The sequence below is a fragment of the Carcharhinus amblyrhynchos genome, chromosome 24, assembly GCF_965287045.1.
Source record: "Carcharhinus amblyrhynchos chromosome 24, sCarAmb.v2.hapA, whole genome shotgun sequence".
NCBI lineage: Eukaryota > Metazoa > Chordata > Chondrichthyes > Carcharhiniformes > Carcharhinidae > Carcharhinus > Carcharhinus amblyrhynchos.
The window spans coordinates 44,277,653-44,303,174 of NC_137347.1; the positions used below are offsets into that span (position 1 = coordinate 44,277,653).

At 43.9% G+C, this 25,522-nt stretch overlaps 1 protein-coding gene across 2 annotated transcripts in view; it reads right to left on the bottom strand.

Annotated features, from left to right (window-relative positions):
* Positions 1-1,820: 1,820 nt before the first annotated feature.
* The window catches only part of LOC145357885 (myotubularin-related protein 9-like), a 40,946-nt gene continuing 17,244 nt past the window's right edge, over positions 1,821-25,522 (bottom strand). For both annotated transcript variants that reach the window (XM_080211445.1, XM_080211443.1), the window contains 9 exons: positions 24,668-24,776; positions 22,579-22,704; positions 21,540-21,713; positions 19,987-20,204; positions 17,368-17,529; positions 12,859-13,000; positions 11,672-11,892; positions 7,470-7,621; positions 1,821-3,340 (listed from right to left, as the gene is read on the bottom strand). In XM_080211445.1, coding sequence (XP_080067571.1) covers positions 3,195-3,340; positions 7,470-7,621; positions 11,672-11,892; positions 12,859-13,000; positions 17,368-17,529; positions 19,987-20,204; positions 21,540-21,713; positions 22,579-22,704; positions 24,668-24,776 — 1,450 coding nt within the window. In that variant the 3' untranslated portion in view covers positions 1,821-3,194. The remainder of the gene's footprint in view (positions 3,341-7,469; positions 7,622-11,671; positions 11,893-12,858; positions 13,001-17,367; positions 17,530-19,986; positions 20,205-21,539; positions 21,714-22,578; positions 22,705-24,667; positions 24,777-25,522) is intronic.

Below are 25,522 nucleotides of genomic sequence, written 5' to 3' on the forward strand. Positions count from 1 at the left end.
CCACCGTGCCATCCATGCAGGGGGAGCCCTGGTAAACCAGAGTGATCGAACAAGCTGTTTGATGAGCCGGAACTAGAATTCTTACAGGAGGAGGCAGAACTGCCCTAAATCTCTCATCAATTAGACCTGAGTTGGAACCAGCCAATCCATGGGTCCCAGAGGCAGGAAGATAGTGATACCTGATCGGAATGGCTGAGCCCAACAGCCAAGAAAAATACCCAAACCCCATCAATGATACTTAGTCCAGTGACACAGAGAGGACTGACTGATAGGGCTACCTGCCAGCGCTGCCAGACCCCCACCCCCTGACCCTCCTGCCCCTCATCCCACACTAGTGGAGCCCTCCCTTACAGACATGGACACCAACTATACACCCCCCTCCCCAAAACAGAACACTCCCCAGCATTCAATCCCCCCCACACCCCCACCCCGCCCCCTCAGAACCCTCCAACAGATCCTTCGTCCTACAGAATAAGTAATGGGTTCTCTTTGAGTTGGGTTATCTCAGTCCAGGAAAAGTATGGAACTTGTCAAAAAATGTACTGGATGGGAATTCCTGACGAAGCCAAAGACCTCTCCAGACACACCCAGTTGTGGTGAAGAGAAGTGGAGGGATTGTGGAGGGGGGCCATTGGACAATTCATCTGTGGATTCCCCTGCTTCCTCTTGATTGTATAAGTCATTGGTCAGGCTGCACTTGGAGTACTGTGTACGGTTTTGGTCACCCTGTCTTAAGAAAGGCATCGATAAACTAGAAATGACACAAAGAAGATTTACGAGGATGTTGCCGCGACGTGTGGGCCTGAGTTATAGGGAGAAGTTGGCCAGACTAGGACTTTATTCCTTGGAATGTAGGAGAATGAGGGGTGACCTTATTGAGGTGAATAAAATCATGAGGGGCGTTGATAGGATGAATGCACATAGTCTTTTTCTCAGGGAAGGGGAATTGACAACTAGAAGGCATTGGTTCAAGGTGAGAGACTCTTCCAAGCTTTTCCCCTCTCCCCCATTATACACGTGTATGTGTAACGCAATCATGTAACTTTATTCCTGTGAAATTCATTGGAAACTGAATTTCATACCAAATCATATAAAACCACGGTTCGGCTGCATTTGGAGTATTGTGTGCCGTTCCGGACACCACATAACCTGAAGGACATGGAAGCTTTGGAGTGTAAAGAAGGTTCACCAGGATGTTTCCTGGTCTCGAGGGTATTGGCTATGAGGAGAGGTTGAATAAACTGGAATTGTTTTCACTGGAAAGATTGAGGCTAAGGGGAGACCTGATAGAGTCTACAAAATGATGAGGCACAGACAAGGTGGATAGTCAGAGACTTTTTCCCAGGGTGGAAGTGTCAATTACAAGGGGCACAGGTTCAAGGTGAGAGGGGGCAAGTTTACGGGAGATGTACGGGGAGATTTTTCATGCAGAGAGTGGCGGGTGCCTGGAATGCGCTGCCAGAGGAGGTGGTGGAAGCAGGCACATTAGCAACATTTAACAGGCATCTGGATGGGTGCATGAATAAGGAGGGAATAGAGGGATATGGACTGAATAAGGGCAGAAGTTTCTTTTAGTTTAGTTAGGGCATCATGATCGCACAGGCTTGGAGGGCTGAAGGGCCTGTTCTTTGTTCAGTTACCTATCGGTGACCAAATCTGGAATTGATTTAATTGTAGAAATTGTGTAAAAAAAGTAAAAAAACTTCAAATGTAAATGTTTGACATTGCAAAAAAAGTATTAAAAATACAATGTTACAAATGAGGATTATACTAATAAACTTTATTTAAATTTTGATTTTATACAAATATAAATGCTTTGAAACTTTACTAATTTGCAGAATTAACAAACTCATTCTGACTTTTAAGTGAAATAAAACTTGTCTCAGTCCCATAGACACAAAGCTTTTTGGTCACTTTGTAAAGCACATTAATTTAACAACTCTGTTAAATGTTTACTTAGTGCCATCAAATTTCGAATTGTCTGAAACAACCTATTAAAAATACAGGAAACATTCACTCCAACACACTTTGAAATATGTTATTAACACATTTGGAAAACTGTTCGCTTTCATCATTTAATATCTTTTCAGTGTGTTGCATTTTGCTATGAATTGAACCGACCTCACCCAATATTACTGCAGCATTTCTTCACCAGCACTGGATGGCATTGCATTGCTGGAACCTTCATCTTCATGAAAATGTGAATTATTGAGACAGGAAACCTACAGTAAGATTAGTATCTGTTCTGTTAACTAAAGTTCAATTCCACAACTATTGAGGGTCAAAGCCTCCACACCTCTTACACTTTACCCTTGTCTATCAACCTTCCTATAGAGGAAAATAGATGTCCACGTCATTTAGATAGCTGCCTAGTGAAATATTGGGCTGAATTCTCTGACCTCGCTCACAGTCAGGATTCTCTGCTCCCCTTGCGAGTGATCGGACATTTTGCTGAGTGCCAAACTCTCCATTCTTGCTGGCAGCGATGGTGAGGCATGAACGGCTGCAGAATTCTGGCCATTATCTCTCAATCTGAATGCAGGTTTCTAATGGAGCTTCTCTGCATAAACCAAAGCCATTGATAATTGCATAACTGCAAAGTGAAATTATCAGCTCAAAAACAGACTCTGCCTTGGAATGTCTTCAGGGAAACACTTCAAAAATATAATAAAGTTTTTCAACTTAATTGGAAACCATGCTACCTCTGTATTTAAAACAAAAAGCATCCTGAAAACAGTGTAGGCTTATCCAGTTCCATAACTGGAGAGACTTACCCAGTTGTCCCTTTCTGAAGTTGTATTGTTGGGGCTGTAACCATGAACATGTTTCAGATTGGAAACAAATATAGGTGAGCTGACTAAATAATCAGCAGCTCAGGAGCGAGGGATCTGGTCACAGCTTGTTAACTATTACACATTCACAGCTGGTTTATTATAGTTTTCATATTAACGGAGCAAATAATGGAGTAAAAACTGTGCTTAAAAATCTTTATTCAGCTACAGTTGTATTTCCCCACTGTCCTTCCAACTCAATCATCAACAGTTTCCCCTGTCTGCTTCTGTGGGTACACAGGCTGAGCTTTAGAATCTTCCACAGTCTCACAGCTGGAGATGACCTTGAAATGTTGAGACTGAGAAGTTCTGAAAATCCTTCAGATCGCCACCAGCCTCTGAATACCAAATACTGAAACCTTCCTACTCTCGAGCACTGCCTTCTTTAATAACAGATGGTTCAGTACTTGTTGGATTTGCTTTTCTCTTGCAGTGTTCCATGATGTGATTAATCTGCTCCCAAGCCTCGTTTCGGTGCTCCGGTGATCGAATCCATCTCAGGAATAAACCTGAAATAAAAACAACAAAACATCATTAAGGTGTTGAACTAGGCTAATTCCATATTCACATTTACACCAAGGTGAACTCTTCACAATTTCTCCCTGCTTTATTTATCAGATTTTCTTTTAACATAGAACATAGAACACTACAGCACAAACAGGCCCTTCGGCCCACGAGTTGCGCCGATCACATCAACACCTACCAACCTACAGACCTATCTATAACCCTCAATCTCATTAAACCCCATATACTCATCCAGAAGTCTTTTAAAAGACCCCAGCGAGTTCGCCTCCACCACCACTGACGGCAGCCGATTCCATTCACTCACCACCCTCTGAGTGAAAAACTTACCCCTAACATCACTTCTGAACTTCCCTCCTTGCACCTTAAATCTGTGTCCTCTCGTAGCAACCATTTCAACCCGGGGAAATAGCCTCTGAGAGTCCACCCTATCTATTCCTCTCAACATTTTGTAAACCTCTATCAGGTCGCCTCTCAACCTTCGTCTCTCCAGGGAAAAGAGTCCCAGCTCCCTCAACCTAACTCTTCACTCTCAGCTTTGTTCTCCTTTCCACTTCAATGCTTTCTCCTTTCCTTACAGATTCCTCATTCCCTATCCACCTGTTTCCTCTTTTACCAATTTTCTTCTTCCTCGTGTTTATCCATCATCTTCACTTCTTCCAGAAACATTTTCTCCCATTCTATCTACTCTCTACATTACTTCATTATTCTTCATTCTTTCAGGTTCACATTCATAATCTTCTTTACCTCATCTTCTTTCTCTTCATTCCTCTAATTTTCTTTGCAACATGTTACTGCAGATACAATAGAGCTTTTTCCTTTAGACTTGAGTTGTGGAGTCATAGAATTATACAGCTTCAGCCCATCCAATCTGGATTGACAATAATTACCATTAAAGGCGCGCTAATCTCATTTACCAGCACTTGTCCCATATCCTTGAATGTTATGATGTTTCATGTGCTCATCTAAATATAGTATAAAGGTTGCAAAGTTTCCAGCCTCCACCACCTTCCCAGGCAGTGCATTCCAGACTCCCACCAACCTCTGAGTGAAAAAATGTTTTCTCAAATCCCCTCTGAATCTCCTGCCCCTAAAACCATGCCCCCCTCGTGATTGACCCCTCAACCAAGGGGAACAGCTGCTCCCTACCCACCCTGTCCAAACCCCTCAAAATCTTATACACCTCAATCATGTCCCCCCTCAGCCTCCTCTGCTCTAAAGGAAACAATCCAAGCCTACCCAGCCTCTCCTTATAGCTCAAATACTCCATCGCAGGCAACATCTTGGTGGTGGTGGAGGCGAACTCGTTGGGGTCTTTTAAGAGACTTCTGGATGAGTACATGGGGTTTAATGGGATTGAGGGTTATAGATAGGCCTGGTAGGTATGGATATGATCGGCACAACTTGTGGGCCGAAGGGCCTGTTTGTGCTGTAGTGTTCTACGTTCTATGAATCTCCTCTGTAGCCCCTCTCATGCTATTACATCCTTCCTATAATGAGATGACCAGAACTGCAAACAGTACTCCAGCTGTGGCCTCACCAACATTCTGTATAGCTCTAACATTACCTCCTTACTTTTATAATCTATGTCACGACTGATGAAAGCAAGTGTCCCAAATGCCTTCTTAACTATCCCATTCACCTGCTTTGCTGCCTTCGGCATCTGTGAATAATTACCCCAAGATCCATCTGTTCCTCTGAGCTTCCCGGTGTCCTGCCCTTCATTAAGTATTCCATCATCTTGGGTATGTTTTTTCTTCCAAAGCACACCCCCTTTCACTTATCAGGGTTAAATACCATTTGCCACTGCTTAGCCCATGTGACCAACCCATCTATATCTTCCTGTAACCTATGTTCTTCTTCACTATTAATCACCCTACTAATCTTGGTATCATTTGCTAACTTGCTTATCATTCCCCCCACATTCTGATCTCTGTCATTTACGTATACAACAAACAAGAAAGGTCCCAGCACTGAACCCTGTGGGACACTGGCCTCCAGTCACTCAACCAGCTTTCTACCACTACATTTTGTGTCCTATAATGAAGCCAGTTTTGGATCCATTTCACCAAGTTTCCCTGAATTCCACGTGCTTCAACCTTTTCAATCAGTCTCCCATGTGGGATTTTGTCAAAGACTTTGCTAAAATCCATATAAACTACATCAGCTGCGCTTCCCTCAGCCATATACCCGATCACTTATTTGAAGAATTTATCAAATTTGTTGGCATGCCTTCCCTCTGGCAAAACCAGGCTGACTATCCCTTATCAATCCATGTTTTTCCAAGCAGACATGAATCCTCTCCTTCAGAATTTTCTCTAATAGTTTCCTGGTCACTGATGACAGACTCATCGGTCTGTAATTTCCTGGTTTATCTCTACCACCCTTCTTGAAAAGGGAGACCACATTAGCCACCCCCAGTCCTCCGGCACCTCCCTGTGGCTGGAGAGGAATTAAAAATTTGTGTCAGAGCCCCTGCAATTTCCTGCCTCGCCTCCCATAGCAACCGGGTTCATCTGGGTCAGGGGATTTGTCTATTTTTAAGCCTGACAGAGCCACAAATACTTTCCTATTAAACTGTTCAAGCTCCTCACTGTCCCTTTTCCTGAATTTTGTATCTATGTCCACCTTGTCCTGAATGAAGACCAATGAAAAGTATTTATTTAACACCCTTACAATGTCCTGTGGCTTCACACACAGATTGTTCCCTTGGTCGCTAATGGGCCCTACTCTTTACCTGGTTAACCTTTTCCCCTTAATGTATTTATAGAATATTTTAGAATTCTTCCTAATCTTGTTCACAAGTCCTCCCTCATGCCCCCTTTTTGCTCCTCTAATTGCTTTCTTAAGTTCCCTCTTGCACTTCCTACATTCCTCTACAGCTGCAGCTGAGTTGCTCCCCTTTGGACTTTCTCTTCTTCCTCATCCAGTCCTGAATGCTCCGAGACATCCAGGGTTCCTGGAATTTATTGCCTCTACCTTTCACCCTGAAGTGTTGGACCTGTACTCTCCCCAGCTCCATTTTGAATGTCCCAGTATGAACCAAGCAACTTTATTGTTCGAGAGAGTTCCGTAACAACTTTACTGAAAATTTACAGATAAGAATAATTATCTTTCAGCAACAATCAGACTCTTCTCTGCTATTTTGCCAATGATTGATGAAGGAGAAAGCGTTTATTTAAAACACGCCTCATAAACTTGCTTCTTCCTTTAAATCAGTTGCAAATGAAAGTGACAATTCCATCCTTTCTCCCTTTGGATCATCTTTCATTAATTTGTTCTCCAACTTGCAAACTGATAAGCTTACAAAACCTTTGAGTTGCGAACGAAATGATGTCTATATATTTGGGAAATATTGTTATCCAGTGAAGTTCTCCTTTTCAGCTGTGAACAGTCCTCCGTGGTTTTGACTTGGTTACAATTCCTTCCCCACTCACCCACTTTGAGTGGTTTCAGAAACTCTGCACTGTCAGCAGCATGATGCACATTCTTAAATCCTCCCATCCATCTTGCAGGAGAAATCTCACTTGAGTTTGATTTTTGAACATGGTTGGTCATTTGTTTGGAGTTAATCATTCGAATGTTTTCTCTTCTATCTGTTCCCTCATGGGGGAATGTCAATATCAAAATCTGCTGATAAACTTCTAAACCACAGTGACATAGCCAAAGGAGAGAACCAGAGATGGTGAGAAAGAGAGATAAAGGCAGATGGAGAAGCATAGAGAGAGAGAGAGAGAAAGAGAGAAAGGGAGAAAGAAAGTACTTAGAAAGAATCTTTCACAACTTCAAGGTGACTCAAGTGCTTTACTGTTAATAAAATATTTTGGAGTGTAGTCACTGTTGTAATGTAGGAAACACAGCAGCCAATTTGTGCACAGCAAGATCCCACAAACAGCAATGTGATCATGAGCAGATCATCTTTTTTTTAATCTATGGTGATCAGAGGGTAATTCTCTGCCATCAGTGAGGGTAGATGGGATCTGGTGAAAGCCTCACCTACAATCTATTTCACGTCCCCTGATGCACCAGCTGATGGGTGGGTCAGGGAGAGCAGGCAAAAAGGAGGCAGAGGTTACACAATCTGCCATTATAAGTGAATATTTAAATCAGACATACCTTGCCAAAGTTGCAAGCTTTGTGGAGCAACTGATGGCCATATGGCGAGGCTGTTTCTTTCATATAGAGGATTAACGTACTGTTTTCGCTCAGAAGGACTATTTATCCGAGCCCAAATGGAAATTGTCTGTTCCTTCACGTTCAGAGTAAACCTACAAACAAAAAAGCAAAATATTCCAAAAGTGAATGTACTTTATAGAGTTTCTGCTGTTTCTTTATATTTTCTGCCAATTGTTGCAAACTTGTCAATTGGGAAAAAATTCGATACAACAAATGTGTTTTGCTCTCTTTCCCTTTACAAATGGAACAGGTGGCCTGGGTGGTACGGTGGCACAGTGGTTAGCACGGCTGTCTTACAACTCCGGGGACCTGGATTCAATTCTTGGCTCGGGTCACTGCGTGTTTGTGGAGTTTGCACATTCTCCCCATGTCTGCGTGGGTTTCCTCCAGGTGCTCTTATTTTCTCCCACAGTCTCAAGATGTGCAGGTTAGGTTGATTGGCCAAGCTAAATTGCCCCTAAGTGTCAGGGGATTAGCAGGGTAAATATGTGGAGTTTCGGGGATAGGCTGGGTGGGATTGTGGTCAGTGCAGATGTGATGGGCCAAATGGCCTCCTCCTTCACTGTAGGTGCAAAATAACTATGATAAGTGGCATGAACCAGGATACAATGATAATGGTGCTGAATAATAACAGTGACCCTGAATGGAAGTCTGAGATGGTGACTGTCGCTGATCCACTTGAAGCCTCCTTTTATGTGAGTTGTAATAAAATGGCAATTTATTAATCAGGCCTCAGACTAATTGGCTAATTTACCTTTGATTATTAGATAATGATATGCTAGCTTTTATACCAGATAACATTAATTGTCACAAAGTAAATCTTTTTTACACATTGATTAGGATTAAATTCCTTTCTAAGCAATAACTCAGTTTTGTGTGACACACACTGAAATTTTTAAAATGCAGGAGGAGACTCAAGGAGCAGATAAATGTTTATATTGGTGTGAGGTTCGATGATGGGGAGGTTCAGACAAAGCCCTTGAATCTCTGAGTGTCCTCATGTTTTCATCGGGACCTAATGGGGAGTCCATAGGAAGCAGAACATGTCTCTGATTAACAATCCTGGGATTTAGGAAAAATCATCTCCAGAAGGTCAGCTCAGGGGACAGGGTTTTACTGGAGTGAGCCATCTTGCCACACACGAGTTAGAATTGTTTGTGCAAATTTAGCTTTTAACTTCTTTTGCCCACAAAATTACTGCAGGTGTTGTTACTGGACACCAGGGTGCATTGCAAAAGCATTATTCATTTCAGCAAAATCTGGCCACAGAATTTACATCATTTGTACGGATAGATGCTGCCAGTGGTGGGAATAGCACAGGCTTGTCGCCAGCAGCTCAATATCAATATAAAAGTCTCTTACAATATGCGGAAGAGACACAGTCAAGCTTCTTCTAGTAACATAATTGCCAAATCACATTAAAACGGCCTGATCCAAACTGCAATGATATTGACCACCTGTGTTTTCTCTGATCCAATCCAGGTACAATTCCCCACAATCCTTCTTTAAATTGGACAATTTTACTTGTCTGTCTCCAATAGGAGGAAACAACAAAGGTACCACTTTCCTCTTTCATTTTTAAGATGATGAAATCAAAATCTGCTTTCTCAGTCATAGTGAAAGGAGCAATCTGAGTTACACTGTGGGAAACAACTTCCTCTGATGTGACATTGAATAACTCGAGGAAGGAAGGTACGCCAGGAGTTTAGAGTGAAAAGTAGCTAAGAATTATTCCTCCCACCAGAGAACCAGCTCGTTTCAGAGACAAGATGCTTTTATTAAATGGAATTAGTGACCTTAATGGAGGTCAGTGTGGCTCATGGAAAATAACAAATCATTGCGAGTTCCCAAATCTCCTTCCAATTTGTGTTTTAAATAAACCTAATTTTGAACTTTTTAAGGTTTCTTTCTCTCTGGTAGATTCCCACTAATCTGTGAACTTACTGCTCCTGCAGAAATACTGGTAGTTATTCAAGAGTCCAGATGGTAAAATCTTGGCTAATCGATATAGTCCTGTGTAAGGAAGTTACTCAGTCTGCACACTTAGGAAATCTGGAATCAAGTTCATGTCCTATCGAGCGTTGATATTGTACACGAGCGCAACCAAGGACAAATTCTGATTCTTCCCCCAATCACTGGATTTTGCAAGAGTACTGGTAGCTATGTCTTAACTTCTGCTGAACTGGATTATTTTGATGGTTGGCTGGTCTATATTAAAGTTAGGGAAGTCATTTATTGCACATGAGTAGAATTTCACATATCCGCACCATGTGTCAGTGGACTTGACTGAAACTACAGCCTTTTCCACAGCTAAAGAGGAAGCAGAATTGAAATAGAAACAAAATGATCACCTCCATGTAACTGTTATTTTAGCAAGAGAATTAGTCTCCATTGGCTGGGGTACAGATTTCTCTGAGGGAGCTCAGCGAGGTTTGGGCCATTTAAACGCCTTGGTTTTATTTGAAAAAAAGCAGGACCATCTCAAACTCAGAAGGATGGACTCAGAGCTGATGGTCAGTGATCTGAGGACACTGGGCTCACAATGAACCTGTCCCTGAGCTCTGGCGCTGGGGAGGGGGCTTGAATGAAGAGATTGCCACTGGGAGAAAGCAGTAAGGCTGTGGATGAGGAGGCCAGGGATTTACTGCAAAAATCAGTGGTGCAATTCCATTTCTCCTGCATCCCCCCCGGCCCCCTACTGCACTCCCTCACCCCCACTGCCCTCCCCCCACCCTTCCCCACCCCCCCCACTGCCCTCCCCCCACCCTTCCCCACCCCCCCACCGCCCTCCCCCCACCCCCACCCCCCACCGCCCTCCCCCACCCCCACCCCCCACTGCCCTCCCCCACCCCCACCCCCCCACCGCCCTCCCCCCACCCCCACCCCCCCACCGCCCTCCCCCACCCCCACCCCCCACCACCCTCCCCCACCCCCAGCCCCCACCGCCCTCCCCCCACCCCCACCCCCCTCACCACCCTCCCCCACCCCCACCCCCCCACCACCCTCCCCCACCCCATGAAAGTAAAATGTTGATACTTGTTGAACTGCTGCTTTTTGCCAGGATTTGCTGTCAAATATTTTGGCCTCACAGATTTTTCAGTTGTGCTCAATCACTGGGGCAGGATTTTTATAGGTAATAAAGATCCCCCAACTCCGCAGGAACAGTCAAACATTCCATGATTGATCTAGGGTCAGAGGGTGGAGCTGGAACATTATACCCATACCCCCTCCCCCAAATATTGACTCTCCTACCCACTCCCTTCCTGTTGTGTGGGTCGGCTTGAAGTCAATCCTGGTATTTCCCACCTTTACAATTCTTTGACATTTTTAATGGGCTAAGTTCTGGGAAAGCAGGAAACTGCTGCCACTGGGAAGCACGGGGCAGGTTGATGGGGTAAAGGTGGGTATATTTGGTCATCCATTGCCCATTAGGATTTATTTTATTCATGCCACATGAACTTTATAGTTCACTGTGATGCTGAGAGGTTGTTCCCCCTTGTGGGAGAGTCTAGAACCAAACAGCTTCAATGCAGAGTAAGGAGTCACCCATTTGAGACGGTGATGAGGAAGAATTTTGTTTTAGAGGGTAGTGAATCTGTGGAATTCTTTACCACAGAGGGCTGTAGAGATTCAGTGTGTTTGATGTTGAGATAGACAGATTGTTAATCACTAAGGGAATCGAGGGCTTGGGAGATAAGGCAGGGAGGTGGAGTTGAGGATTATCAGATCAGTCATGGTCTCATTGAATGTCAGAGCAGACTCAGTGGGCCGAATGGCCTACTTCTACTCCTATCTCCTATGATCTTGTGGTCTTTATAATAAGACCATAAGACATAGGAGCAGAATTAGGCCACTCAACCCATTGAATCTGCTCCGCCATTCAACCATGGCTGATTTTTTCCTCATCCTCGTTCTCCTGCTTTTTCCCCATAATCCCTGATCCCTTTATTAATCAAGAACCTATCTATCTCTGTCTTCAAAACATTTAACAGTTTAGAACAGGCAGGAAACATTGACCTAAAGAAGTTCAGTGCTGAGAATATAGTTACTCAGACATCAATCGGAAAGGAGTTGGCAGAGATTCACTGACAGTGACCTTTGCGTTAGGTGGAGTTTGGTGAAATGATTTTCTCGTACATTACCGTTCCTTTTCATTGTTACACAGGAAAGTCCCGAAGCAGGAGGCGTATGCATGTTCAAACAGGGTGATGAGGAAGTGCTCATTAAACTGGAATGAGCAGGGGAATTGGCAACTCAGCTGCCAGCAGCAATCCAGGAAGATGAGGAAGATTGGCGCCTCTTGCTTCAGCTTGGCGTGGGAATAAGCTGAAGTGGCACAGCGAAGCTGGAAAGGGTGGCCCGCCTGAGGAAAAGGAAAATCCAGATGTGATTGAGGGCTCCAGGGTGAGCAACACTTGTCCATTCATATCTTCAAAGATAGCAGAACAGAGACAACTTCAGGATCAGTAAAAGAGAAATAGCATTAACATTCCTTCTCAAAAAAACACTTCTTCATTCTGTGAGCCTGGAGAATGAATGCTGGCAGGCCATTCAACCACGTGAACCGTCACAGCTGAGCATTATCCTGTCTCTCTGCAATGTATAATTCCAGAGGGATCACCAGATAGCTATCAGAAGCTGTGATTCTAGAATCATAGGATGCGATCTCACTGCCCAAACACAACACACTCCCGCTAGGACAAGGTTGGACAATTTGGCAGCCTGCCAAATCTCTGTTCATTGCGGCGGAATGAGAAAATCCCGCCAGTGGGAATGGTGGCAAGATTCTGGAGATAAAATTCTATGTGCAGAAAGAGGCCATTCGGCTCATCAAGTGTCTGCTTGCTCTTTCAAATTGAATTTCACTAGCCCAGCAATGCTTTGCCAATTATAATTTACAAGCCACTGTGTTGCCTGGGAACACCTACACCTTCCAGCTAAGGATGGCTGAGTCCCACATGAGCTTCTGCACAGAGCCGTGGGGACTGCCTGTTTTCACTGTTCAAGGTAGATCCCTCAACCTCTTGAGATTCCAGAGATAGTTAAAGCCCAAGAGATCAAATACTTTGTGGATCAAAGCCTGTTGCTGAGCTGGGGTGGGGCAGCATGGAGACAGCAGCAGGTTAGGATGAATACCAGGTACCACTGTTAACCCAAAGATGTGAGGATGAGTGTAGGGGAATGGCAGGTATTCATGCAGGCTTTAGCCTTCCGTGATTAAATAGGCTGGATATAGTCTCCAATAAGATGGACTGCGCATGGTCTGTGTAAAGAGAAGACTAGGAAGGACTAATTTTTCTTAATCATACCTTTTTCTGACTTTACATACCTGTAACCATTCCCGTTCAATAAGTGCTTGAAAACCACCAATGGTCCTGCAGTCTGGATCCAAGATGATTTGTGCCAGGGATGTGAGCTGTAGTGTTGTGTCTCTCCCCTCGGAGCCATGGATCAGGACAGACGCTTCTTCCCTGTACAGAGTAAGGGCAGAACTCTCATCGATTCAATTATTCAGCCCTTTATTTTTCAGATTTAGCTGCAGTTAGTTAAATTAATTTTAAATTAACTTGATATTTGGTGTTGACGTAATCAAATTCTTTGCTAAAATCCAAATTCTTTGTCCAAAACAAAAAAAAACATTAGCTGAAAGAATTCTTTGGAAGGTTTTTGTCTTCAATGAATTTAATTTTGAAGTGTGGTCCATACTGTGATGCAGACAATCTTTAGGTATTAGGGGGCTAAAGTTACGAGCACCTGTTTAAATCCTGGGGAGATTGCAGCCATTTGGACCCCACCACAAGCTCAGTTGCCCAGTATTGATTCCATCCATCTCCCTGGTTACTGGAAGGCTGAACTGGAACTTTCTAACCCTTGACTCCCTTATGAGCTCCGAATTATATATTTCTGCCATCACTCAGACTGCCTCTTTCCACCTCAGTAACACTGTCTCTTGCTGTCTCTCACTGTCTCTTGCTGTCTCTGCTGCAGAAACCCTCAACCTTGCTTTGTTATCTCTGGGCTTCATTATTTCATTGCACTCCTGATCCAGTTCTCATGCTCTGCTTCACACAAGCTTGAGATCTTCCAGACCTCTGCTGCCTGTGTCACACACACAACAAGCCTTTGTCCGCTATCAATTTCTGCTCACTCGCCTACATGGGCTCCTGGTCCAGTAACGCCTTGGTTTTAAAAATCTCAGCCTTGTTTTTAAAGACCCCCCCCCCCCCCGATCTTGCCCCTCCGTATATCTCTGTAATCTCCTGCAGGTCCACAACTCTCTGAGATCTCAGCACTCCTCCAGTTCTGGCCTCAGAGTAGACCCTTCTGCTGCCTGGATCTGAAGCTCTGGAATTCTCTCCCTGTGGCTTTCCGTCTTGTGACCCACTTCCATTCTTGAAGACACTCCTGAAAAGCTGCCAAGATTTTGTTGTTCTGACCGAATATCTCCTTCTGTGTTTCGATGTCAAACATCATTTGATGATGCTCTCATGATGTAGCCTGGACTGTTTACCACAGTAAGGCTGTTATATAAATACCAGACTTTGTAGATATTGTTAAAATCCACATTTTTCCAATTCTCTTCAAGCAACAAAATTTATATTTTTATGTCTGTGTAATCAGCCACTTTTGTTGCCAACTAAGATGGCTGCTTTGTAGAACATCTTTCCTCAGTTCACAAACATGACCCCAGCCTTCCTATTGCTTGTCATTTTAATTTAACATCTTGCTCCCAGGTCTGTCCTTGACCTGCTGCAGTCTTCCAGTGAAGCTCAACACAAGAGGAGCAGTTTCTCATCTTCTGATTAGACACATTACAGCCTTCAGGACTCAACACTGAGTTCAACAACTTTAGAATATGATCTTCTCCTCCATCTTAAACTGTTTTTAATAAAAATCCACTCATGTATCGTCTCAGTGCAAAAATCCTCCCTCTCCCACACCAGGCCATCTGTTTCTTGTTCTTAAGGTTGCTACACTTTGTTGCAATCTCTCACAGCCACACTTTTAATATCCAACACATTTCCTCCTCTCTTTAATTCTGATGAAGACTCAAATGGACTCAAAACATTAACTCTGTTTTCTCTCTCTAGAGATGCTGCCTGGCTTGTTGGGTTTTTCCAGCATCCTCCGTCCTGTCTCAGATATATTAGTCTGACCGATATCATTTATTTAGAACATTATTTCAAAGTTCCAATTATCAGCATGTTCAAGAAACAGAAAGTGTGCTTCACTGCTACAGAAATACAAATAATCTGATGTTCAATATAAACAAGCAAAGCTATCAAGTCCCAATATTGTAATAAAGTTACCAGAAGAGATTCTGAATTCGCCACTTTTTGCTGTAATGTTTGCCAACATTAAGGGCATTTAAATGGTCATTGGATAAATATATGGATGATATTGAGGGCATCTTGAGGGGAATTGCTTGATAGAGCAGACACAGCACGGTTTCGTTAAGGGGAAGTCATGTCTGACAAATTTACTGGAGTTCTATGAGGATGTGTCTAGGGCGGTGGATAGAGGAGAGCCGGTGGATGTGGTCTTTCTTGATTTTCAGAAGGCGTTTGACAAGGTACCTCACAAGAGGTTATTGCAGAAGGTCAGGGGACATGGAGTTGGGGGTAGGGTGTTAGCGTGGATAGAGGACTGGTTGTCAAATAGGAGGCAGAGAGTGGGGGTTAATGGGTGCTATTCAGATTGGCGGATGGTGACTAGTGGAGTGCCCCAGGGGTTGGTGCTGGGGCCTCAGCTATTTACCATTTATATAGATGATCTGGAGGAGGGAACCGAGTGTATGGTGTCGAAATTTGCTGATGACACCAAGATTGGTGGAACGGCAAATTGCATGGAGGGTGTGGAGAGTCTGCAGAAGGATCTAGATAGGCTGGGCGAATGGGCCAGGAACTGGCAAATGGAATTTAATGTTGGCAAGTGCGAGGTGGTCCACTTTGGTAGGAATAATGGTAGGAAGGACTATTACTTATGTGGCGAAAAACTGCAGCAGGCGACGGTGCAGAGGGACCTTGGGGTCCTTGTGCATGAGTCGCAAAAACCCAGCTTGCAGGTGCAGCAGGTGGTCAGGAAGGCGAATGGGATGCTGGCCTTCATCGCGAGGGGGATTGAATATAAAAGTAGGGAGGTCTTGCTGCGGCTATATAGGGCATTGGTGAGGCCGCAGCTGGAGTACTGTGTGCAGTTTTGGGCGCCGTACTTATGCAAGGATATTTTGGCCTTGGAGGGAGTGCAGAGGAGGTTTACTAGGCTGATGCCGGAGTTGAGGGGGTTGAGCTATGAGGAGAGGCTGAATAAACTAGGCTTGTACTCATTAGAGTTTAGAAGAATGAGGGGAGATCTCATTGAGATGTATAAGATGATGAATGGGATGGATAGGATAGAGGTGGAGAGACTCTTCCCGCTCAGAAAGGACAGTAGGACTAGGGGGCACAGCCTCAAGATAAAGGGGGGGCGGTTTAGAACGGAGTTGAGGAAGAACTTCTTCACTCAAAGGGTGGTGAATCTCTGGGATTCTCTGCCCGTTGAAGTGGTGGAGGCTGCCTCACTAAATATTTTTAAGTCGCGGGTTGATGGGTTTTTGATAAGCGAGGGGATTAAGGGTTATGGGGAGAGGGCGGGAATGTGGAACTGAGCCACGACAGATCAGCCATGATCTTATTGAATGGCGGGGCAGGCTCGAAGGGCTAGATGGCCCACTCCTGCTCCTATTTCTTATGTTCTTATATTGGAATCATGGAGGTTAGATGGGCTTTAGATTGGTTTCACAGGTTGGCGCAACATCGAGGGTTGAAGGGCCTGGACTGCTTTGTGTTCTATATAGTTTTATGTTCTATGTAGTTAGGTCAGTGTAACTGTCTCAATGTTTGTGGGAGGAGTTTTTTAACGAGATATTCTTCTTGATTTCTACCAGGTAACTATGCAAGGAGGAGTGTTTTTATGAACACCAGGAAGATTGTTTGCCATTTTATCACACAATTCTGCTCCCATGGTCACATGTCTGTCCCTGGGCTGCTGCAATGTTCCAGTGACACTCAACGCAAACTGCAGGAACGGCAACTCAGCTTCTGCAGGAACGGCAACTCAGCTTCTGGAGGAATGGCAACTCAGCTTCTGGCTGGCACTTTACAGCCTTCCACTCTCAACATCAAATTCAACAACTTCAGATGATTTGCTCTCCCCCACCTTGAACCCTTTGTTTTCATTCTATTTTGTTTAATTTTTTACTGCTCTCTACCTTCTATTTCTTTATCGTCTTTCTTCTTTTCCTTCCCCACTCTTTCCCCTTACTTCATTCCCCTTCCCTTACCTTTTCTCCCCCTACTTCCCCTTTTCTACATTCTACCTCTCGTTTCCTCTCGCACGCGCCCCCCCTCACATTTTCATCTTTTACAGTTTACAGCTTCTCTGCTGTTTGGCCATTCACACCCTTTATTCTCTCTGTGGACAGTCTTTTCCCCTGGTTTCTGTGGCTATGACTCATTTTTCATTCTCTCTCCCTGCAGTATAAACATCTTCCACTTTCTACGCCTTTTAGCATCTAGACTCGAAACGTCAGCTCTTTTCTCTCCTTACAGATGCTGCCAGACCTGCTGAGATTTTCCAGCATTTTCTCTTTTGGTTTCAGGTTCCAGCATCTGCAGTAATTTTCTTTTAACCAGAAAGATTGGGTTTGACTGCAATGGCTCATAGTTGAATAGGTTGGGGATAATCTACCTCCATTAAGGAGAGAAGAGAAGAAGACTGAGATAGCTGCTGGGGTATGAAAGATGTCCAGGCAGGATATAGTTTTGTTTAAAAAGCAACTAGGGTTCGAGTCCATTACCTCTCGATGCACTGTGCAGCCAGACAAGCTGTTGTCAGGACAGTTTTAACATGAGTCAGCCATTTGGAAGCCTCCAGTTTACTGAGCCACCTGTCAATGCTATTGGATTGGTCATTGCAAGCATCAACTAACTTCACCAGACTTTCCTGCAGCACTCTGCCTCTGCAATAAAGGAAATTAGAAAAAGTTTTGTTCTGTTGACAGTAATTCATTGAAAATAATTCAGCAACACTCTGCCGTTCTGTTTTATCATCGTTACAGTTCTATAGGCTAGTCTGCAGGGACAATGTGTGACAAACTCACTGGTGTTATTTTGCAGGTGGAAATGGGTGTCAGCGGGTTCCATAGCGTATCAGGAAGGGATGTAGTCTCCTCGGAATGGAAGGCTGGATGAAGGAGTCCATCTGCCTGATGTCAGAGGTGATTGTGCTGACACTCCAATGCAACAAAGTCAACACTGGTAGAGTGACAGTCACCATAGACATCTTGGTCCGAGACTTCTGCCCTACAGAGCAGCAGGACACACACCCCATGGTACAGGACACACACCCCATGGTGCAGGACACGCACTCCATGGTGCAGGACACACACCCCATGGTGCTCAATACAGCTGTCCTCCTATCTAAGGGAGAAAGCCAGAGGCCTTTGTGCACTCAAAGAGAGGAGGACCAACTGTAAATGATCTCTCACTAGTTGCCTCTTTAATAGCTCCATGTTCCTCCCCACAAATCAGAGCCATTAAACCAATCCCAGAGTAAACAGAAACAACCCCCACTTAAGCTGTAGGAGCAGTAATTAAAGGAGATCTCCAGTCAAGCTGGTAAGAAATGACATCAGTTGAGGCTATGAGCTAAGAAGCGCTGAAGCTGTGACTACCGCAGAGATCATGATTTAAAAAGAAATCTCTTAAAGGTACACTAACATCACAATCTACACAGGCTACAGAGTTAGCATGCCCATTATCGCTAGATTCATGGAGGATGATGAGGAGATCCAGTGAGGACATCCCATATCTTCACATCAAATCTGTGAGCATTGCTGTCCCATTTGACTGAGGGAGTGCCGCACTGTTAGAGGGTCAGTGCTGAGGGAGCGCTGCACTGTCAGAGGGTCAGTACTGAGGGAGTGCTGCACTGTCAGAGGGTCAGTACTGAGGGAGCGCTGCACTGTCAGAGGGTCAGTATTGAGGGAGTGTTGCATTGTCAGAGGGTCAGTACTGAGGGAGTGCTGCACTGTCAGAAGGTCAGTGCTGAGGGAGTGCTGCACTGTCAGAGGGTCAGTATTGAGGGAGTGTTGCACTGTGAGAGGGTCAGTACTGAGACAGTGTTGCACTGTGAGAGGGTCAGTATTGAGGGAGTGCTGCACTGTCAGAGGGTCAGTACTGAGGGAGTGCTGCACTGTCAGAGGGTCAGTGCTGAGGGAGTGCTGCACTGTCAGAGGGCCAGTACTGAGGGAGTGCCGCACTGTCAGAGGGTCAGTATTGAGGGAGTGCTGCACTGTCAGAGGGTCAGTGCTGAGGGTGTGCCGCACTGTCAGAGGGTCAGTACTGAGGGAGTGCCGCGCTGTCAGAGGGTCAGTACTGAGGGAGTGCCACACTGTCAGAGGATCAGTACTGAGGGAGTGCCGCGCTGTCAGAGGGTCAGTACTGAGGGAGTGCCACACTGTCAGAGGGTCAGTGCTGAGGGAGTGCCGCACTGTCAGAGGGTCAGCACAGAAGAAGTGCCTCACTGTCAGAGGGTCAGTGCTGAGGGAGTGCCGCACTGTCAGAGGGTCAGTACTGAGGGAGTGCCACACTGTCAGAGGGTCAGTGCTGAGGGAGTGCCGCACTGTCAGAGGGTCAGTGCTGAGGGAGTCAGAAGAAGCTTAACACTTGTCCAGAACAAAGCAGCCCGCTTTATTGACACCACATCTACAAACACTCAATCCCTCCACCACTGGCACTCAGTAGCAGCTGTGTATACTATCTACAAGATGCACTGCACCAATCATCAAAGATCCTTAGACATGTATCCATAGACAGCACCTTCCAAACCTACAACCACTTCCATCTAGAAGGACAAGGGCAGCAGACACATCGGAACACCCCCACCTGCAAATTCCCCTCCAAGCCACTCACTATCCTGACTTGGAAATATATCGCCGTTCCTTCACTGTCATTGGATCAAAATCCTGGAATTCCCTCCCTAATGGCATTGTGGGTCAATCCACAGCACGTGGATCGCAGCGATTTGAGAAGGCAGCTCACCACCACCTTCTCAAGGGCAACTAGCAATGGCCAATAAATGCTGGCCAACCAGCGACACCCATGTCCCACAAATGAATAAAAAATTATATAAAGGTGATGATATCACTTTGCAGCGATCTCACCGGTGAACAGAGTAGATTTGAGGAGCGAGGGAGATGAGGAAATCACAGACAGACATTCAGCTCAGGCAGAGTGAGAGCATCGACCCGCTCCCGATTGTTAGAATTGTTAATGGTCATACAGAGAAAAAAAACATCTTTCACCATTTTAATCTTACTCCTAATGGACATGAATTCACTGAAAAATGGCATTGTAATTCCCATTGTTTTTGCACTCCCTGCCCTGAGGAATATCTGTTTTGTTGTGGTCCTTACCTCTCTACGGATCTGTGCAGTCTTTTCCAGTTGTGGTAGTTAGTTTTCGATTCAAAGCCACCACCCTTCACCTTTGCCTGATGTGCCGCCTGTGTTGACCGTGTATCAATGATATAACCCTTCTTATCAGGCTGAAGAACAGCAGCCAGGAAATGTTCATCTTCTTTACATCTCTTTCCATTGGCCCCAGTCAGTGGCTGGCTACTTCGCATTATTACCTACAGTTAACAATATCTTCAGATCAGTCCAAAAACAGCATCAATGAAATCAGAGTCCAATTTACTGTTACCAACTGGACTGGAAAGTAAAATACACAACATTCCCTACTGGCCTATTGGAAGACATTACCCGACATTACCCATCCTGGGCTGGCCGATGTGTGATTTCAGAGCTACAGCAATGTGGTTAACTCTCAACTGCCCTCGGGCAACTAGGAATGGGCAATTAATACTGGCCAGCCAACAGCGTCCATATCCCACAAATGAATTAAAAAAAGATGCAGATTTGAAAGGATATGGTGAACAACTGATTTAGCCATCTACCCCCAGATTTGGCTGGACCATTTAAAAGACATTATTGGGTTCTGCCCTTGTCTGCTGACACTGCTCATGGTTCCAGAATAACCCCAGAATTCAAAGATAACATAGTGGAGCATTTAGAAAGCAGTGGCAGGATCAGACAGAGTCAGCATGGATTTATGAAGGGGGAATCATGCTTGACGAATCTATTGGAATTCTTTGAAGATGTAACTAGTAGAGTTGACAAGGAGGAGCCAGTCGATGTGGTATATTTGGACTTTCAGAAAGCGTTTGACGCAGTCCTGCAAAAGAGATTATTGTGCAAAATTAAAGTGCATGGGATTGGGGGATGTGTGTTAAGATGGATAGAGAACTGGTTGGCAGAGAGGAAACGAAGAATAGGAAGTAATGGGTCCTTTTCAAATTGGCAGGCAGTAACTAGTGGGATGCGACTGGGATTGGAGCTGGGACCCCAGTTATTCACAATATATATTAATGATTTGGATGAGAGAACAAAACGTAACATCTCAAAGTTGGGTGGGAGAGTGAACTGTGATGAGGATGCAGATATCCTTCAACATGATCTGGACAGGTTGGGTGTGTGGGCTAATCAATGGCAGATGCAGTATAATTTGGATAAGTTTGAGGTTATTCACTTTGGAAGCAAAACCAAGAAGATAGCAGCAAGTGAATTCTGGATGAATCAAGTTGCACTCTAAACAGTTTAGATTTGGTGGACAGGTTTACAAAATTAACCAGCTGGACGTCTCATCCGCCAGAACAACAGTGTGAAATACTTGTGAATATTATTTCAGACTAAATTAAATCAACACCTTTTCCTCATTTGTTGTTTGAAAGATGTAGAGCATTCAGGATTTTCTTTGAAAAGATTGATGTCTTTCTCCAGGTGTCAGTGCTGAGTACAGCCGGACAGTTATGGCAGGGGACAGCTTCATAGATATTTGACACTCTAACTACAATAATGAAGGTCTTGAACTGCCACATCGTAAATAGTAATGGAATACGGTTTCTTACCATCCCAGTCTTTTTGTGGTAATAACTGAAGACTGGAAAGCGGCCACCTTGTCGAAAGGCAGCTATAGTTTTCAGTGCTGCATCATCAATAGATCGGTGAACAATCACAGCATCGGGATAGGTTGGGCACACAGCAAAGTCTTTGTTCACGTAGCTAAGCCTCCAATTATCAGTCTGTGTGAGAAAAAACAGTTAACAGACAATGTCTGGTTAATTATTGAACAGAATAGGAACTGTTGCACTGAAAATGAATGGATATATTGAGAGTGGGACACTGGCAGACGGAGTGATGGGTTGCAAGTTCTTGCTGACATGGAGAGTTTTCCATCTTAGGTGGGATACCTTGGGAAAGGCACCCCCATTGCGGAAGGATGCATCTTGAGCCTCCTAACAGCTAACTTGGAGGTAACAATTTAAGGCAGGCACAGATACAGCTGAGTGTGTAAATGGCTGGTCTATGAAAGGGGGAACAGAATACTTTCCAATCCTGGAAACCAGGTTAAAATGGACATGAATTGTCCAATTCAGTAATTTGCCACCAATGTCAAGTGTCTGCAAAACTAATGGATGTCAGCCACCTGCCAAAGGTTCCTGGGAGAAAAGCCATCCTCATTTGGCCTTTTGCTTTGGTGGCTTTGCAACCACACTTTACAAAAGACAAACAAATTGATTGCGTGGCATTCAGAAACATTGAGTCTGAGCTGTCAAAGAACAATCATGTTTGAAAGATTTCTCTCCAGCATTGAAAGCAACACAGCATTTCAATCATTCCTTTCACCAGTCAGTGGCTGCAGGTTTGATAACCAAGTGGTGTTAATGAGCTGGACACGTGTCTTGCTGTGTGGGAGATACAGCTATTTGGATCGTGCATTGACCATGTTCCATTGGTCATGTTCATCTCTGCCCTTCACTCCCACAACAAAAGGGGAGAGAAATTTGAGGGAATAAAATAGGAAAATATTAACTAAACATATTTAAATATGAATAATCTTTACACTTTTTTCTTCAAACATTTTAAAGAGCACATGAATAAACTAACATGTGTAGACAGCTTGGTAAACTGCTCTTCGGGAGTAAATAAGTCCCAACCCTCCTGAAGGTTCAGTTGCATTGGTCGATAGAAGAAGGGGTACATGTGACTTGTAGATTCCAGAGACGACAAAGCCTAAAAAACAAAATCACAGCAAATGAAAATTGGATCAAAGAAATGTACCAGAAACACCAATGAAAATATCTCAAGATTTTGATTGTATCAGATGACAGCACATTAGCTTTTCGAGGTAGGAATAAAATTGGGATATGAAAAGATTTGTAACAAAGGAAAGTGCTGGGATTCTCTTGCAATTAGAAATGTTTTAAAATCTGTTCATATTTTTTGAGGTATTATTAAAAATAAATGAAGCTACCTTATTCATCCCACCACTTATCCAACATAGACAGTCAATGGGTAAGAAAAGATCTTCCCATCCATCACCCCAGCCCCACATTCACAAATGGTGAAATATCTTATCGCCTGCACCCATCCGAGGAGAAGCAAAATCCATCGAGAAAAGAAACATAACCAAAAGCGAGAGAAAATAAAATCAAGAAAATTGGTCTGCCAACTTCCCAGGTAATCAAAATCCAGCCTGAAGATCATATTTATTGACCACATGCAAATTAACTGTGAATCATTTACCTTCTGTGTGATGGACTCTCAGCCCCAGTGTACTGGTGTCTTAGATTGTGTTAATGTTCCGCTTGGGAAACGATGAAATGTATTATTTTCCAGTGATCTTACTGACTGTGATGGACCATTCATATTGCATTTCACTGTGCACTGAAAGTTTAGCATTTATTTGAAGTGAATTGTGATTTATCATTTAGCTGTAAAGACTGGAAATAACACCCATAATGAAACCTGACTTAATTTACCATGACTGGTTTCTTAATTTTCTCACACTCCCCAGTGAAAGATATAAGTGCGGAGAATGAATAATTTTCATTAGTGGGCCTTCTCTGAGCTGCGATTGTGTACATGAACACACACACATTACTCACAGTTAGCACCTAACCTCAAAACTTGTGCCTACCTTGTAAGGTGAATCATTCCCTGGCTGTTCTATGCCTGAATATTAAACTCCAGTCACAATGCTTTGTGAAGGGTTTTGAGTTATTTATGATTTCAAAATTAGTTGGCAGTTTTGTCATCTGAACTGGGACTTATTACTCAAATTTATCACACCAAACCGCCATGTGTTAACATCCGTCCATCTGTGAGAGATGACAAAGAGGCAACAAGCAATGCATTTAGGTGGGAGCTCTTTGTTTGGTGGACTTTGCTGATCTGTGTGAAGGTCAGTCATTGAGAGGGAGGTTCTGTCACAGGCATTGCACATCAAGCATGATGTTGCGGGATATTGTTTTTGGTGTTAGTGCTGGTTGTCATGGTAACCATCAGCAAAAGGGGTTTCCATTCTTTTGGATTAGAGTGACTTCACACTTTGATTTCAAAGGCAAAAGAAGATAAGGATGGTTTCACAATCCCATGGCTTCCAGCAGATTGAGATAATTGAAAAGAACATTTCTCCAGAATTAGAATGAATAAATGCAAAATTGTGACCTATGATCTTTTGTGATGTGCTATTTGGGAGCATCAAACCCAGTTAAATGCACAGTGTCAGGAAATCACCCATATTCCAATATTTGCCCATTCTTCTCATGTGTTGCCTCACAGTACCAGGGACCCAGGTTCGATTCCCGGCTTGGGTCACTGTCTGTGTTGAGTTTCCTCCAGGTGCTCCCGTTTCCTCTCATAGTTCACAGATGTGTGGGTTGGGGGATTGGCTGTGTTAAATAGATGGAGATACGGGATAAAGGAGGGAAGAGGACTTGGTGGGATGCTCTGTCAGAGAGTTGGTGCAAACTTGATGGGCTGAATGACCTCTTCTGCACTTTGGGATTCTATGTTATCTATCTGATGGATAGAAACTGAGTTTCTGTTATTCCCAAGCTGCAAGATTTTCCCAGTCAATTTATTTGAGAAAATCCATTCAGCAGCCGAATTCCTCCCCCAATCTTTTCTTTCCTTAATTCTTCGAGAAGTGGAATAGCGATTTTTACAGATACTTTAGCACTCAATGCATTACCTCAAGAGACTTTGCAATGTTCAAGCATTCCTCCATTCCTGGTATCTCCAGGGACATAACACACAAATCTTTACATTTAATAGTTATTATCCCTGAAGACCCTGCAGATCTGGAAAAGAAAGAAAATGTTTTGTGCTGTTTAAACGCTTTGCAGAATGCAGATATGGGATTCAAAGAAACAAATTCAGATATTTTGTTAACTTCTTCACTCAAAGGGTGGTGAATCTCTGGAATTCTCTGCCCGTTGAAGTGGTGGAGGCTGCCTCGCTCAATATTTTTAAGATGCGGGTTGACAGGTTTTTGATAGACAAGGGGATTAAGGGTTATGGGGAGAGGGCGGGAATGTGGAACTGAGCCACGACAGATCAGCCATGATCTTACTGAATGGCGGGGCAGGCTCGAAGGGTTAGATGGCCTACTCCTGCTCCTATTATGTTCTTATATTCTCCTGATTTCCAGGAATAGGACCATGGGGGTGGGATATTTTTGGTTGCATGTTCTCGTCTCACGTTGTGTAATTTACAATGGCACAATACACAATGGCCTCCAGTTTTACTGCAAAGATCCCTGTCTATTCTTAAAGTGCTAAAAACTTCTTTAATGTTAACAATACATTGCAGTATTCATTTCCACATTGAATTAAAGAGAAGAATAGCGGGGGCAGGTATTTGTGAGGTAGAAGTCTGGACTGATAAGAGTGTGAAGCTTAGCGACTTCTCTAAAAGGAGTGTGAAAGTAGAACCATTGACGCTCCATTTAGTTGTGGTTTTTAATCATAATTTCTAGTGTGGAAAATGACAATTGTGACTGATTTTAGTAACTGCTATTTGATTAATAAAAGTATGTTTTATTGGC